Below are 17,334 nucleotides of genomic sequence, written 5' to 3' on the forward strand. Positions count from 1 at the left end.
ACTTCATCATGACGTTACCTCTGCAAAGACACTCTTTCCAAAGTTAGGTCACATTCTGAGGTTCCAGCTAGGCATGAATTTGTGGGGGACATTATTCAACCCACCACCATGAGCCTTCAGAAAACAGTCTCATGGAAAGAGTGGAAAGCCTGTCAGGGAAGAACAGCAGGCAGAGGTCGGACCGAAAAAGACGCTAAACACTACTTTACAGGCTAAGAGTCTTTCCTGTGGGCAGAGATCATAACAACAGCTAACTTTTATATAGAACGTGTCATGTGCCAGGAGCCACTCTGAGGTATGTATGTGCTGTTTTCCCATTCACAGATAGGGAAACTGAGACACAGAGAGACTAAATGCCAGAAAGAAACAGAGCCAAGATTTGGGTCAAGGCATTGGCTAGAGAACCCATGCTCTTACTTCCATTCCTCTACTAGACATTTTTAAATGCATTTGGTCAGAACAGGATATGTAGTCGTTTCCTACCATGAGCAGTGACCTTGCAAGCAAAGGAGTAAGCCATTTGCTTTTGGTCCACAGTAAACGTGACCACTAGCCTAGAGAACAAAGGTGCTTCTTTAACTGGTGCTGATGTCTAGAATCTTGAATGAAGGGCCTCTTGTGTTCAACATCATTGCCCTATTATCCCTACAGTGCATGATTTTTTGGTATTTTTCAGGAATGGGAGTGTTAAATTTAAACTCCTAGAAACTTCAAGGATAGGGCTGCTTGCAAGTCAGCTGAGCTGTACTTGCAGCCTAGATGGGCAAGACACCTGACAATGTCCTAGTCTTACCTGATCACCTTTCCTAGCACGTTTTTTTTTTTTAAGATTATTTATTTATTTATTTATTTGACAGAGAGAGAGATCACAAGTAGGGAGAAAGGCAGGCGGGGTGGGGGGAGGGAAGCAGGCTCCCTGCTGAGCAGAGAGCCGGAAGCTGGGCTCGATCCCAGGACCCTGAGATCATGACCTGAGCCAAAGACAGAGGCTTTAACCCACTGAGTCACCCAGGCGCCCCCACCTTTCCTAGCACCTTACAACTAGGATGACCAACCATCCAAATCCGACTGAAGAGCCTCCTGGGATGTGGGAATCTCAGTTTGGAAACCAGGACAATCCTTGGCAAACTGGGATTGAACTAGTCACCCTAATTACAACCCCCTTTGTCATGTGCTGCCAGAAAAGTCTCTCTAACAAAGATTCCAGCACTCACAGGAAGAGAGCTGAGTGTCTTAGTTGATACCCCTCATTTTCAGAGACGCAAATGGTGTCTTGTTTCCGGTCAGTAGGAAGGTATCTGGAAGTAGGCAGCACAGCAGTAAAAGCTTGTGGGAGTAGTAGAGTTATTTAGAATGGTGCTTTTTTTCTTGCAGGAGAAGAGGATGAGGAGGAGCCTGAGATGCCTGTGGGCCCCCGCCCCCGCCCACTCTCAGAGCTGCACCTGAAGGAAAAGGCAGTGCCCATGCCAGAAGCCAGTGCGTTTTTCATCTTCAGCCCCAACAACAGGTGCGCAAGAATGGTGGGGAAGGTGGGACTCTGCTCCCTTCGTGCCACATGCTCAGCAGATGCCAGCATCCTCCGACCTCTAGTGGAGCCTGGGACTCTCCCAACTCCCCACTACTTGTGTCAACAGGTGCTGATTTGGGGAAAAGCACCCTGTATTCCAAATCAGAAGACCTATGTCTGTTTTACCCTCCATTTTCTTGACACATGTAAACTCTATTTGTAGTCTTTTGGTGATTACCCTTGGTAATTTACCAAGTCTATTTAACTTAACAAAGTATAAAGTTCAGCAGTATCCTGGACCTCCTCTTGCAAAATAGAAGGAGCTTATACTATTTTAACTCCTCTCAGCCCTCCTAACTTAAATGTTGTTGTTGCTTAGTATTTTAGTCCTATTTTTAATGTAACAAATTAGACATTATCATCATTATCATTATTATTCTATCCACAATGTAGATTTGGATATACATACAACTTGCCATTTTATTTGTTCACCATTTTTTCATACATCTCAGCTCATCTTTCTGCAATCATTTTCTTTCGTCCTAAGCACATATTTTTAGGAGCCCCTAGTGTTCCGTGATGGTAAAGTCATTTGGCTTCTGTTTATCTCTAATTGTTTTCATTTCTTGTTCTTAGAAAATAGTTTTGCTACATACGCAACTTTAGGTTGATAGAATTTGTCTCACAGTGTGTTAAGTATATTATTATACCATATCATTCTTTCTGTCATTGCTTTGTAGGTAATCTGCCCTTTATCTCTAGCTGCTCTAAACATCTGCTTCTGCCTTGGTGTTTAGACTTACTATCATGTGTCTAGATATGGATTTTTTTCTCTTTGTCCTGCTCAGTTTGGAAACCAGGTGGGTCACAGAAACCTGGGACTCTCAAGCTGAGCCAACACCCTTAAGAAGCATCTGGAAGAAAGTTTCCCAATCTTAATTTAGGTCCAAAGGAATCTCACCAACTAAGATGATGTATTGAGGTCATAGTCAAAGATTTAGCATTATGGATTTATATTTTTCTCCAGTTCTCAAACAACATTAAAAATCAGAAAAAGAATTTCTAATTCTTGAAAAGTTGCAGCCATAATCTCTTTATTCTTTCCTTCTGATGCAGTTAGCCATATGTTAGGTCTTCTCATTCTGTCCTCCTGTCTCTTAATGTGTCTTGCAAATCTTTCATCTCTATCTCTCTTTTGGTATTCAGGGTCGTTTCTTCAGATATACCTTCCAGTTTCTTCATCCTGTCTTCAACTTTGTCTGTGTTACTCTTTAAGCCAGTTTTTATATCAACTTTATTCTTTTTTCATTTCAAACATTTCCATTTACTTCTTGATTTTCCGGCTCCATCTGTCTATGTCTAATACACCCCTTGTTGAGTTACATCTTTGTGCTCAAGTCCTTTATTCTGTCAAATATTCAATATGTAGTTGTTCTACGTTCTCTATCTGATATGTCCAGTATACACAGTCTCTCAGAGAGGGTTCTAAATCACTCGTTTGTAGTTTCTTCTGATTTCCCATCTTAGTGGCTCATCCTCTTATGCGTTAAATCTTTGATTATGACCTCAATACATCATCTTAGTTGGTGAGATTCCTGTGGACCTAAATTAAGATTGGGAAACTTCCTTCCAGATGCTTCTTAAGGGTGCTGGCTCAGCCTGAGAGTCCCAGGTTTCTGTGACCCACCTCAAGTCTGGCTTGGAATGCAGTTTCCTGACAGCAGTGTTGCTACTGGTGTCTCTCCTCAGGCAGCTCTGCCCTTCCTGGTTACCTCTCACACAGACCCTGGCTCAGTGGGTTTGTTTATCTGTTTGAAAAGGATAATCATTGCAGACCTCTTAACTCTGATGAAGCCAGAATTGCCTCAAAGAGTTTGTCCTTTCCAGGATTTGTTGCTTATGCAGCACTAGGGTCTCTCAGAACGTTTAGTCCACCACAGTGCTGTGAGCAGAAGTCTGAAAGCGTGGATTCAAGCCCTGAAACCTCCCCCTCCCAACACACACACAAACACTACAAGCTGTCTTTCTGGGCCAGCCTCTCTTTCTCAGGTTTCAGTGTTTTTATCTATAAAATGAAGATAATAACACCCATATCCCATTCCTAAGCTGCCGGTATACAAGAGTATATAAGACGCACTTGGCATTCAAGGATCTAGCATTTGTGACACCATCAATGAGTGCCCAGAGGTCCATGTGCATAGTTCTTTGTAATTACTCTGAGGTGTGGAATTGAATTGTATGCCTTGGAGCTATTACACAGGAGCAAATTGCCTAGCCAGAGTGCAGGCTGAACTGGCCTCTCATCATCCACGTCTCCGGGTGGCTCCGTCATTCCCTATACATAAAAATATGAAGATCTTATGAAATGATTTTTTTTAACAGTGAGAAAAAAAAGCCCCCCCCCCACCAAAGACCCAGTTGTTAATGTCACAGAAGTATATGAAAATTTGGGGATTCCCGAAGTTCTCAGATGTAACCCTCCAAAATGTCAAAAGCTAACTGCCTGTGAAAGTGCTTTGGAACTGCAAAATTCTGTGCAGATGTGCCTCACAGTGGGGGTGCGGAGTGGGGGTGGGATGTGGTTGTCATTACCCAGCAGCAGTAAGACCTCAGATGAAGGGCCCACCGCCAAACTAACAAGCACCTTTCCCAAGCTGAGCAAAGGAGCGTTGAGCTCCAGAGACCCGGGAGCTTCTTCTCTGGCCTACCTGACGTGCTTCTGTCCTCTCCTCCCCACACAGATTTCGCCTCCAGTGTCACCGCATTGTCAATGACACGATCTTCACCAACCTGATCCTCTTCTTCATTCTGCTCAGCAGCATTTCCCTGGCAGCTGAGGACCCCGTCCAGCACACCTCCTTCAGGAACCATGTATGCATTCCCTTTTGTCCCCTGCACCCCTTCCTCCCGGGAATGGGACTAGGCCCACACTATGACTGACCTCAATCAGGAGCCCAATATTATATTCAGATGCACAATAAACATTCTTTTAAGAGATTAGGGCTTTGGTAGAAACCATCAGAAACAAATATAAGAGACCATGTACCCAAATGCCTCAGGCTGGCCTGATTGGCAAAGTTCAGGACTCTCATTGCCCTGTGGATGTTTCCCTAAAGGCTCTGGTTCCTTACATACTTAGTATAAAATTAAAAAAAAAAAAAAAAAAAAAAGGAACCACTGACTTCCTGCCTTGTTCCCAATAAACTCTGACCAGTCCCAATCACTGGGGAGGGGAGCATTGTCAAGTAGGTGCCAATGGTGAGGCTGACCTTATATAAAAGAAAGCTCCAATGACCTTATGTAGAGTAGAAAACTAAATTTGGAGACCAATCCAAGGCTCTGGTGAACAACACTGAAGGCTAGAGTAAGAATTGTTATATCTCAAAGCCTCAAAACTTTGTCAAATCCCAACCAGGTAGGCATGAAGAGAGGAGTCCACCAACCTAAAGCAATACCCATGCCAAACCACTTGGTGCTCCTACCGCCTGCTTGGTCCAGAGTTTTCTTAGAAAGGTGTTGGCCCTCACTCTGATGCATCACCTGAGATATAACAGAGGATGAAACCATGTAGCCTGCCCCAAGCCTGGGCAGTCCTCAACTGGAGGATTCTCCCTTCCCTGCCCCAGAGAACCCAACACCAGGATTTCCACCAACATGAGAAGCTAGATGAGTCACACCAATGTGAGTTAAGCATTTTGCATTTTCCTGCAATAAAAAGCAAACCCCGCTCTCTGTCCTTTTGACACACATCCCAGTGGTCTGATTGGAGTTTGTAAGTGAATTGGATTAATGAGAAAAACATCCAACCAAATGCTGCCCAGACCCAGGACCAGCCGAGTCCTGCCCTGGAAGCTCCCCTCCAGTGTCTGGGGACTTCATCTGGAGCCACTAAGCTGCCTGAGGCCAACCCCGCTTCAGGATCCAATGCTGTGTATATGTTCCTCATCTCCTAACTTGCTTCCATCTGTCTCCACATGGAAAAGCTCACGTGACCTGTAGTATGGTTCTGGAGCTGACCTCTCCTTCCCGCCAACTCTCTCCCTTTGCACCCCATTCCCATCCTGTTTCTTTTTGTTTTGCAGATTCTGTTTTATTTTGACATTGTTTTCACTACCATTTTCACCATTGAAATTGCTCTGAAGGTAAAGCCCTAATCCCTCTCTCCTCTCCCCATCCTCCAGGAGCCAGCACTAGCTCTCTGCTGTTGTCTGTCGCTAACACACATGCTTCTGTTGGTGCCAAGTTCACTCTCAGAGCCACTAATCCAATTGTGCTTATTTTTCAGATCCTAGGCAATGCAGACTATGTCTTCACTAGTATCTTTACATTAGAAATTATCCTTAAGGTAATGCAATCTGAGCAATGCACTCTCTGTTGCTTTCTCTGTCTCTGTTCTTGTCTGCATGTCTCTTTTCTCCCTTGTTTTCTTCACTCTCTTTTTTACTCTCAAGCCTGAGATTGGAAAAATTAGTGCCCTTCGCTTTGTGCTATGCCTGAAGAAACCCACCCTCCGTGCTATGCCTCCTCTCAGCCTGGAAGAAGCAGATGGTTCACAGTGTCAACATTGATGCTGTCCTGTCACCAGCTCTGGCACTGTGCCAGTCCACATTGCCCCCTACACACACACACACACACACACACACATCCCATCTGCAGGTCATTGATGACTTACCCTTGCTTAGAACCCCCTTCCCTCCTCCTGCCCAGAAGAAATGCTGCACAAATTTCAGGAGTTGGGCATAGAAAGCCACTTTGGACAGCCATTGTCAACACCTTCTTCAGTACTGGGGGCAGACACAAGGGCTAGGTTGGAGTTTGGCCTGTGTGATAGTAACCATGGGCCTGAGGCAAGATTTGGGGCCAGCCTTCCAATGAGGGTGTTCAACAGATGACTGTAGATTACATCTAACTCCTTGGGTTCCTGCTGAAGAGCTTTGTTCCGATGCCCCTTGCCCTGAGCATGGGGGGGGGGGGGGGGTGGAGAATTGTACTGGAGAGCTAAGTACAGGGGAGTGAGGACCAAGAGCTGAAAGAAACTGGAGCACCCAGGTCCCATCTCCAGTCTTCAGAGTGCACAGGCCTGGCCCTACCTGCGGCTGGCACCCCCAGGTGCTTGAAGCCATGACTGAGGAACTGTTGCAGACTTACCCCATCCATGGAGCCCACCCCTCAAAGCATTGAGATGAGAGAGATTGTTTTCTAAGTTTTATTTTATTAATTACATTAATTTATAATTAGTACTTATATATATTTTATTATGATTTCTACATTTTCCCAGTATACTTCTGAGATTCTTTTTTTTTTTAAGATTTTATTTATTTATTTATTTATTTGACAGAGAGAGAGATCATAAGTAGACAGAGAGAGAGGGGGAAGCAGGCTTCCTGCTGAGTGGAGACCCCGATGTGGGGCTCAATCCCAGGACCCTGAGATCATGACCTGAGCTGAAGGCAGAGGCTTAACCCACTGAGCCACCCAGGCATCCCTATACTTCTGAGCTTCTGAAACCATGCATCGCCAAACCACTCCAACTGGGACTCAGGGTGTGAGTTCTGAGACCCAGGAAAAGTGCACTTCAGCACTTCTCTTCTCAGAACAACAGGACGGATTTTAACATTACCCCGAACAGAAGGGCTGTAGGCTCTAAAGCATATGCTTCAGCTTGGAGTCTTCTTCCTGGGAGAGTCCAGGCTCCCTTTTCCCCCTTCCTGGGGCCAATGTAAGCCACTGTCCACACTTGACCATGTGCCACAGCCAGCCTGCAGACAGACCCTTCCTTTCCTAATGCAACTCCCAAGTCATGACTCAACCCTTTAAAGTACATGGCAGTTCTATCCCTTCCAGGTAGGAGTTGAGTGGGGCAGTTTGGGGTGGCTCCCCTGTGACCTTATCCCTAGAAGCCTGAGATGTCCAGACCCCAGTTTCTGTCCCTGGTTCCAGTGACCAAGGGTGTTCTTTGGGTTTTCTCTTCTACTCAAGGGCAGTGGATCTGACCAGGCCCTGATTCCTGGCATAGGGAGAGGGAGCCAAGAGCTGCCCAGCTACATTAAGATATACTCTATAAAACCCCTTTCCATGGTGAGCTGAGTTCTCCTGGACTTCAGACTCCAGCAGACACTTAAATACCAAAAAATCTTGCCCAGGACAAAAAATCTTCTAAGTCCCAATTCTCAGGACTGTTCCACAGAGCTCACCTTGTGGATTTCAGTGGTGTTATTTTTCCTTCAAGTTGCCGTGAGCCGAAGTGAAAGGTCTCTTTGCCGGGATTGTCACAGCAAGAGCCTTCCTTCCCTCCCTTCGCCCTCTCCCTCTTCTACTCCCTTTGGGTCTCAGTGTGCTTCTAAATAAAAACCCCAGTCCCCACTCTGCTTCCCTGCACCACCTCCCCTGGGCCCCTCTGCCTTGCCCGAAGGCTCAGCTTCATACCATGGCACAGACAACAGTGACCCCATTATCCAAGGGGCACCTAGTGTCAAAAACAGTTGAAAGACCTGGGGATGTTTGGCCTTAAAAAGAAAAGGCTTGTAGGCCATGATGGTTGCCCTGCATACCGCAAAAGACTGTCACATAGAGGAGGGAGGAGGTGAACCAAGCCCAGTGAGTACAGTTAACAACATGCATGTAGTAACTAGAAGAGTTGCTTGGGCCGGACAGAAGGGTTTTCCTGTCCTTCCAGCTCAGATAGTCCATGATCTCATGCCCACATTTTTTCTTCCCTCAGCCTGAAAATAGTCCAACAATAGGCTTTTCCTATGCAATGGCTTAGAACTTTTAGGAAACAGGAACTGAGTGGGTGGCCATCAGCCAAACAGGGTAAAGGAAGGACACTTGGCACTGTGCACCTGAACCTGGCCTCTTCCATTGTCTTAAATGCCTAGGATGATTTTCAAATAAATGCTCCATTTTTTCAGGGGCCACTTGCCCTTTCTCAAAACCCTGACCACTCTTCCTCTAGCCCTGCCTGGGCTTGTGTTCCCTGTGCCCCTATGCGCACGCACGCACACACACCCACACACCCACACACACACTTGCACTTTCTGGAGTGCTGATCTCATTCTAGGTCCCCTGACAGATAGGATCCCAAAGCAAAGGACAGACATTATCACTGTGAGCCCCACTAGTGCATTTAGTCAGGGAGTGCCCCTCCTGTGGAGGGCTCTGTGTGCTCTGTAATGCCCTAACCATGTCCAAGCCAGGAGTGAAGTGGGGTCAGACTCAGTGCCTTTTCTGAAACTGAACGTGTGATGGCTGGGGAAGGTGCTTGGCCTTCTAAAGGGCTTCTTTGGTTAAGTGAACTGTAGGAGCCACCCAAGTCTAGTCTTTGGGGTCCTCGATCTTCATCAAGAGACAGGACAGCAAGCACCTCCAGATGGCAGACCTTCAGGAGAAATCTCCAACTATATTCCCCTCCATCCTTTTATATAATATACCCACTTCTAGAGACTGTTGCAGAACACAGGTGCCTCAGTCCCCTGTGACCCCCTACAGCAAGACATAAATGGAAAGAATTAGGTTGCAAGAGCTATTTTTGCCAGTTTCCCCCTGTGTTTGCTTTTGAATTGCTCTGCGGACATGCTGCCCTGGGCATGCTCTGATTCCAAAGAGATAAACTGGACCCCAGATGACCAGGGAGCCACTCTCAGTCTCTCAGCCACCAGCTCCAAATTGTTCTCTTTGGCTGATGCTTCATGGCCCATGGCCTTCCACAACCCTTAACCTGGAAATCTGCTGGCTCTTAATTCAAGTCAACAGAATTGGAAAGGTTGTTTGTTGAATGTCTACAGTGGCTTTATAATAAGCTCAGAGAGAGGTAATAATATCCAAGTCCTATAACAATAATCACCATCCCAGGGGCTCCCATTTTAGACTTCAAAGGGCCTTCACATTGTCTTTTCTGTGTGTGCCTCACAAAGACAGGGAATAGTATGTCCACTTTGTAGCTGAGGAAACTGGATATCCTTATATTAGGAAGAATCCAAAATTCAAATCCAATCTATCTGACCCCAAGTTCGGTTCTTTATAGTGACAGCTAACACTTACATGAAACTTAGTATTTGCAGGGTAGTATAAGTATTTTACCTGTAATAACTCATTTGATGCCTACAACCCTATAAAGGAGATATTATCATGACCCTCTTTCTCAGATGAGGACACTGAGACACAGAGAAGTTGAGTAACTTGCTCCAGGCCATACAAATAATAAAATATGACAGGGTTGGGATTCAAACTCAGGTAACCTGGCTCCAGAGCCTATTCTCTTAAGCATGGTACCAAGTTATCCGTCCAAACACACAGCTCTGGCCTCAAAGAACATCAGTCTAGAAGCAAGATAATAGAACCGAGTTTAGAATATGTGGCATAGATCATAAAACATCAATTAAACTTAGGAAGTGGAGGGATGCTAACTGCCAAAGTTATTGATAGAACGTCTCACTGGCCACTAGGGTGACCAGTTGTCCCAGTTTGCCTGAGACTGAAGAGTTGCCTGGGCAGGACACAGGACTTTCAGTGCTAAACCAGGAAAATCCTGGGAAAACCAGGACAGTTTGTCACCCCACTGGGCATGCCCCACCTTTCCCCAGATGCCTAGTGTCTGAAGCTGGCCCTGTTGATAGACTTTGGAGAGGAGGCTGGGAAGTCTGCATCCAAAGGAAACCTGGTCTAGCGAAATAAGTCAATCGGAGAAAGACAACTATCATATGACTCTTTGATATGAGGAAGTGGAGATGCAATGCGGGGGGGTTGGGGGGAGGTAGGAAAAGAAAAAATGAAAAGATGGGATTGGGAGGGAGACAAACCATAAAAGACTCAATCTCAAGAAACAGACTGAGGGTTGCGGGGGGGAGGGGGGACGGGAGAGGGTGGTGGGGAAATGGACATTGGGGAGGGTATGGGCTGAGTGCTGTGAAATGTGTAAACCTGACGATTCACAGACCTGTACCCCTGGGGATAAAAATACATTATATGTTTATTAAAATAAAAAAAAAGAAATAAAAAAAAACAACAACAACAACAAAGGAAACCTGGTCTGGGCAGTGTCAGCAAAGAACCCCTCAGAGCCCAAGCCACAGATATGCAATGAGGAACAGAGGAGGAAAATGAGAGAGGGATGACTGTCCAACCTGAAAAAGCTCCCAATATAGGATGGAAGAGTCAGGTGTGGCCTAGTAGGTGGAAGGACCCACTTAACCATCGTGCACTGGGGATTGTGTGGTGTTTGTATAAATGTTTGTAGAACTCTGTCTTTGGTCCAGCCTCTCCTTCTGCAGTCCTGCCTGCCCCCAGTCCTCTCACTGCTCTTCAGCTTGCTCTGCCCAAGGGATGCTGTGGGAGGAGAGGGAGGTGTGAGGGGGTCTCTGGAGCTTGGGCAGGGACCACTCATGCTCATGTTTCTCTGTGCCTTCCTGCAGATGACTGCTTATGGGGCTTTCCTACACAAGGGCTCTTTTTGCCGAAACTACTTCAACATCTTGGACCTGCTGGTGGTCAGCGTGTCCCTCATTTCCTTTGGCATCCAGTGAGTAGGACTCCTCCAGCCCCAGATGGGAGCACACAAATGGAAATGGGTGTCAGAGAAGATGACCAAGAGTCTGGAGGGCATTCTTGCATGGCCACCGGTTTGACTGTGACAGGAACAGGGTGGTGTCCCTGACTTGTACAACATGATGGCTTTTTGTACACATCCTTAATGGTGTCACACTTAGGAGTATGTCAATCCAGCAAGAATATGTTTAAATATCTGGATCTTGCCATGACAGGCAAGGCCAGGCCAGTTATAAGGAGAGGAAAGTCTCCAGGGCCTTCCTGCCTCCCACCCAGTGCCCTTGGCTACCCTCAGCTCCAAGGGCCTGCCATTTCCATGACCAGCTCTGATCTTCCGGTCCACCTTCCCTCTCTCTCTCCCATCAAAGCACCTGATGAGAAGAAGTTTGTTGGGGGAAAGAGAAAGAGACATGGAAATTACCATTTCTCAATCTTGGCTGTGTAGTAGAATCACCTGAGTAGTTTCAGAAAAGACATTTTCCTATATCCCTCTCCCCAAGTTTTTATTTAATTGGTCTGGGGTACAGACCTGCGCTTTAGGAGTTTTTAGAGCTCTCCAGGTGACTTTAGTGTACAACCAAGGTTGCCAACTTGCTCGATTAAAAGGATCTGATTACTAGCGTCTCCCAAGTTCTATCTGTGGCTAATGTTAACCCTGCCCTTCAACCTCAAAGCATTTTCATGTGCACAATCTTCTACAGTCTTCACAAAAATAAATAGATAGATACATATGTACATACATACATACATACATACATGCCTATGAGGCAGGCAGGACAGTGGCTGTTACTGCCATTTCATAGACAGGAAAACTGAGGTTCAGGACATGAGACTTGCCCAAGGTCACAACAATGGCAGAGGAATGGGGTCCAGGGTCTTCCTTCCCAAGGTTGTTTTCATGGCAAGCTTAGAAAGAGTGGATAGAAGGGCATACGGAATAAGCCTCTTTCTGTGATCATCTGTTGTATCATACCACTGTCTTCCTAGGCCTACAGGTCTAGATTCTAGTCCCAGCACTACCACTAAACTACTATTTAACCTTGAACCAAGAACACCCCCGCCTTTATTCTGTGCTTTCCCCTGCCTGATCTTAAAATCCCTTCCATTCCAATTCAGTGCAAACAGACTCCCTCCCTGAGACACTGGGATAACTAGGAATGCCCTTTGAATCCTTTGGAATAAAAGAGCCATGAACCAGAGAAATCAGATCTTTCTACCAGATACCTCTTGAGTACATTATCCCAACCTCATGTAGAATGAAATCAAACCTTGCTGAGGTGTCATACATTTTTTAGGTCCCACGGTGGATATAAGGCTCTCTGAAAGCTTGAGAGGATATCTCAATCAGGATAGTGTGTGGGGGTTAGGATAGACCCCACCTGGGTTGGTTTGATGAATAACTTCAGAAACCACAAAGGCTTCCTGCTGAGAGGTTTGTGGGGTGCCATGGTGCCTTATTTCCACTGGGGAAGAACAAAAGCCTGAGGCTCCCAGAAGTCCTGGCCAGGCCCTAGCATCCACCTATGCAAAACCTGCTGTGTAAAATCCATTCCTTTAAGTCCTGAGTGTGCTATGAACTAGTGGGTTTCATAAATGCATGTAATGGGCAACTACCTAGGACACATGTTTGGAAAGAATACCAGAATATCTCCTCCTATGCCCATCACCTCCTGTCAACAAGGCCTGAAGCTCCTCCATCTATATAGCATTTCTTCAAGTTCAATGATGTCTTCATCAGACATCGTAATAAATCTACCACTTACTCAGTTCATATGTGCCAAGCACACTGCTAGATGATGCAGATATGTTTCCTCATTTAATACCGGCAACAACATTATGAGACCCACTTATAGATGAAAAACTAGGGTTCAGAAAAGTTAGGAAATTCATCCTCAGTGAATTGGCTGTTAAGTGGCAGAGCTGGGGTTTCTCTTTTTTTGTCTAAAGCTCCCCTGAGTAGCACATTATAGTGCTAATGACTCGTGGTAAATTGCTTTTCATATTATTTACACACCAACAGGAAGTCCCAGGGTCACCAGCAAGTTCTAGGCTCTTCTGGGTGTGGGAAGTGGGAGTAGAGAATGGTCCCAGGATGAAAAAAGTCCCCAAAACAGACTTTACACTTTCTCAGGTTGGCCTGTGGTCAGCCTGTCAACACACCTCCTCATCACATTATTTCCTGCTCCACCAAAACAAGAGCTTACTCGCCTGCCCTGTTTCCCTCTCCCAGGTCCAGTGCAATCAACGTGGTGAAGATCTTGCGAGTCCTGAGAGTCCTCAGGCCCCTGAGGGCCATCAACAGGGCCAAGGGGCTAAAGGTGAGAAGCATGGGCCTGGGTGGGGAATCAGCAGACCAGTGAGCATCTACCTGGCTATGGTTGGTGGAAGTTAAGCAAGAGACTGGGGGGTGGGGGGGGGGATGGGCTGGAGGGAGGAGAAATGGCCAGAGCAATTGGCTGCTGTGTTTGAGCCTGGACTCTCCTGCCTGTACCACCAGTACCACTTCAGGAAGAAAAGAACAAGGACAGGCAGCCATTCAAAATCAGAATTTCTAAGCAAAACTTTCACAAGAAGGAGAGGCACACACAAACCCAGGGGCCCATGTAACAATGAAATCCCCATATTCTTACCTTATAAAATGGACAGCTAGCAGGGCTTTTGTCCCTAGAGCCATCTAGAACCCAACAGGTGACCTTGAGTTCCATTGGATTCCATCGTCATGTGAACCTGGGATGGTGCTTTGCCTATTTGAGTCCAATTTTCACTCTTGTGGCAAAGGGGCTGCCCATGCAGCCTCCTCGGAAAGGCTCATGGCTGGCTAAAAGAACTCAGGCTGCCAGCACTTCCCGAACCCCGCCTTCTCGTCCCCGCAGCATGTGGTTCAGTGCGTGTTCGTCGCCATCCGGACCATCGGGAACATTGTGATTGTCACCACGCTGCTTCAGTTCATGTTCGCCTGCATTGGGGTGCAGCTTTTCAAGGTAACATCTTGGCTCTGATCTGTGCTCCTGCTTCCTTCCCCTTCTGTCAGTATTCCTGAGAAACAGAGCTGGCAGATACAACCAAAAGAGGACAGCAGCCTGGGTCAGACTTGGGATGAACAGATCCTCCAACCCCCCTTCTCTCAGTATCCCCCCAGGGGAAGAGGAAGAGACTGGAAGGAGGTGTTCTCCATCAGGCCAAGGACCCCTCACCCTCACAGCGCAGCCTGCCATTGCAGTCCCTGCCCTTCCTTCTAGCAAGAAAGGGAGAGGGACTCTTATCCTCTGAAACCTCATGTCAGTCATCTGCTTAAAGCCCGCAGTGGTCTGCCCATTATCAACAGCATCAAATCCGCCCTTCTCCATCTAGCTTTCAGAACCCTGCATCCATCCAGGTTCTCTTTTGCTGCATCTGGACAAGACCGCTTGGCTATGGTGAGGCCGGTGTCCATGGTCTCTGCTCTTTCTGCCTTAATCCTTTTATTTTTGCTGTTCTACCATCTGAAACATTCTTCCTGCCCTCTCCCAGCAACCATATAAATTCCCCTGATTTCATTCCATCTAATTTGTCCCTCCAAACCCTGTTCCACTTCTACCTTCCTCAGGCCAGCTGAAAGTCCAACATTCATGGAGTAGAGTTTCCTTTCTTTTTTAAATTTCAGTGGTCTTTGCAGCACTGATCATCTTTATTCACTGCCTGCTTTGTGTATGCGAGTCATATCTTCCCAATTTGATTTTTACCTCCTTACACTTTTCATCCCAAGTCCCTAGCACAGTGCTGGGCTAGAGATGATTGCTAATCATTTTTGATTCATTGATTAATGAACATCTCCAATCACTTTGTTCTTCTGCCTTCCAGGGAAAGCTCTACACCTGCTCAGATAGTTCCAAACAGACTGAGGCAGAATGCAAGTGAGTACAAGTGGGAGGGCAACCAGCATCAAAGCTCATTAACTCGGGGAGGTTGGTAACTTGGCCTGAGAGGAGGGACAGCCCATTCTTTCTGAGATCGCACTGACAGTTGGACTTTAACCCATGGGCAACTTAATCACATTAATATGACATGTAAGATTATCTATTCTTAAAAGGTCTACCCTCTCAATTTCTTCCCAATGGCCAGCACTGTGGGATTTAAGCCTGGCCAGTCTTATCCCACCCAGCAAGTCAGGAGTCATCGGTGGGTCAGGTGTGAAGGGAGATGAGAGAGCCAAGAATTAACTCTTCCTTCTTTCTCAGGGGTAACTACATCACATACAAAGATGGGGAGGTCGATCACCCCATCATCCAACCCCGCAGCTGGGAGAACAGCAAGTTTGACTTTGACAACGTTCTGGCGGCCATGATGGCCCTCTTTACCGTCTCTACCTTTGAGGGATGGCCAGAGTGAGTATACAACTTGAGGCCTGCCCACCTTGGTATTAGAGACCAAGACATTCCCCAAGTTTTATTAATCTACCACACTCCTTCACAGAGGTCATACTTACCTACATCCTTCCCAAGCAATGAGGGTTTTTTTCTAGAACAATCTGTATACCATGGTCACTGCTGAAACATAGACTCTTCCTTTTCTAGAAGATGTCAGCATTTCAGAAATTCCAGCCAAAAAGGAGTTTCATTTAGTTCCCCATCCCCACGTCAGAGTGAGCCACAATGATAGGGGTCTTTGTCATTACTCTCATGATATCTAAGAGTGGGCTGAGTTTCTCCAGGTATGAGCCCCTGGATTACCACAGGATTCAAGACTACTACTCCCAACATGCACTCAATGTGGACAGAGATGGCAGAGGTATCTCTTTTTTAGACTCTACCCCAGTGTCCTTAGAAAAAGTCTTGCCTATAATTACCGTGAGAAGTAAGAAAGCAACAGAAGTCTGAGGATAAATTCCTCATAGACATAATGCCTAGATCAGCCTGGTTGGTCTTTTACAATGTATCACATTTACCAGGCTGTTTCATATATCTTGTATAGACACCTGCTTCCCCATACCCCCCACCCGTGTATTCCAGGAAAATTACTGTTGAAAAGTTAGAAAATTCTAAATATTCCTAAGTCAGTAATAACACATGGATCTGAGATGAGAGTCACCATTCTTATGTGGTAAAAATATAGATAATAGCTAAAGAATAACCGAGTACTGGGCAGAGTAACAAAGGAAAGAGAGGGGATAATCCCTGTCCATGAAGAAGAACAAGCATAATGGGCACGTAGTCCAGGCCCAGATGAATGGCAGACACATGTAAACTACCTAAGTATGAATCCAAACCATTGTTGATGATCTGAATAAGTCTGGGTCATTTTTTACCTAGTATTTTTATCAAAATGGATGTTTGCTCTCAGATAGATTTATTTTATGTTCACTGTAACATCCTCTGAGTCTGTGCTAGTTTACAAAGCTGTTTCAATATTTACTTATGTTTCCAGTATTTGAAATCAATATCCATGACTCATTTTACATTGAAATAATTCTCGACGGTTTCAAAACCCCCTCATATACATTATACCAACCACCCTGCCAGGTAGGAAAGTCAGGCTTATTGTCTCCATTATACAGATAAAGATTCTGAGGCTCAAAGGGGTTAAGTTATTTGCCCATGGTCTCACACCAATAAGTGATAGAGCTGGGACTTGAACCCAGATCTTCTGACTCCCATCCTAGAGCTGTTTCCAGCACCCCTGATCCAAGGATCCATAGGAGCAGTGGTGCCATCATTCCACAGAGGTAACACTGCCTTTCCACTTCCCTTTGGGGACTGTCTCCTTCTGCAGGCTGCTGTACCGCTCCATCGACTCCCACACAGAAGACAAGGGCCCCATCTACAACTACCGTGTGGAGATCTCCATCTTTTTCATCATCTACATCATCATCATTGCCTTCTTCATGATGAACATCTTCGTGGGTTTTGTCATCGTCACCTTCCAGGAGCAGGGGGAGCAGGAATATAAGAACTGTGAGCTGGACAAGAACCAGGTAACTTCCTAGGAAGGAGAGGAACAGGTGGCGGGGCAGCGGGGAAGCAGGGCTACTTGAGGAATGACAGCAGTTGGCAGCTTGTGGCCCACCCGGAAGAGAGGCTGGAGTCAGGAGAGAGATCCATGCAGACACTAAGATTATACATCTGCTCCTCAATAAGGGAGCAGTCCTCTGGAAGGACCTAGACAAAAGAAATGCAAATCCTGGATCTGGAAAGTGCATTCAGCCAACAAATATTGGTTAAACATCTACTTGAGGAGACTCTCTGATAGATTCTGTGGGAACAAATCCTCATGTCTCAGAAACTGTCAGGTCAGAAAGTGTCCACGTG

At 46.1% G+C, this 17,334-nt stretch overlaps 1 protein-coding gene across 1 annotated transcript in view; it reads left to right on the forward strand.

The window, feature by feature from the left end:
- The window catches only part of CACNA1C (calcium voltage-gated channel subunit alpha1 C), a gene marked incomplete at its 5' end in the record, with an annotated part of 716,579 nt that overhangs the window by 608,438 nt on the left and 90,807 nt on the right, over window positions 1-17,334 (forward strand). Inside the window, 9 exons of the mRNA XM_080812080.1 lie at window positions 1,375-1,507; window positions 4,249-4,378; window positions 5,590-5,649; window positions 10,918-11,024; window positions 13,281-13,368; window positions 13,924-14,031; window positions 14,891-14,943; window positions 15,268-15,414; window positions 16,799-17,000. Of these exons, the coding sequence (XP_080668206.1) occupies window positions 1,375-1,507; window positions 4,249-4,378; window positions 5,590-5,649; window positions 10,918-11,024; window positions 13,281-13,368; window positions 13,924-14,031; window positions 14,891-14,943; window positions 15,268-15,414; window positions 16,799-17,000 (1,028 nt within the window). The remainder of the gene's footprint in view (window positions 1-1,374; window positions 1,508-4,248; window positions 4,379-5,589; window positions 5,650-10,917; window positions 11,025-13,280; window positions 13,369-13,923; window positions 14,032-14,890; window positions 14,944-15,267; window positions 15,415-16,798; window positions 17,001-17,334) is intronic.

Source organism: Martes martes (genome assembly GCF_963455335.1).
Source record: "Martes martes genome assembly, chromosome: 8".
Lineage (NCBI taxonomy): Eukaryota > Metazoa > Chordata > Mammalia > Carnivora > Mustelidae > Martes > Martes martes.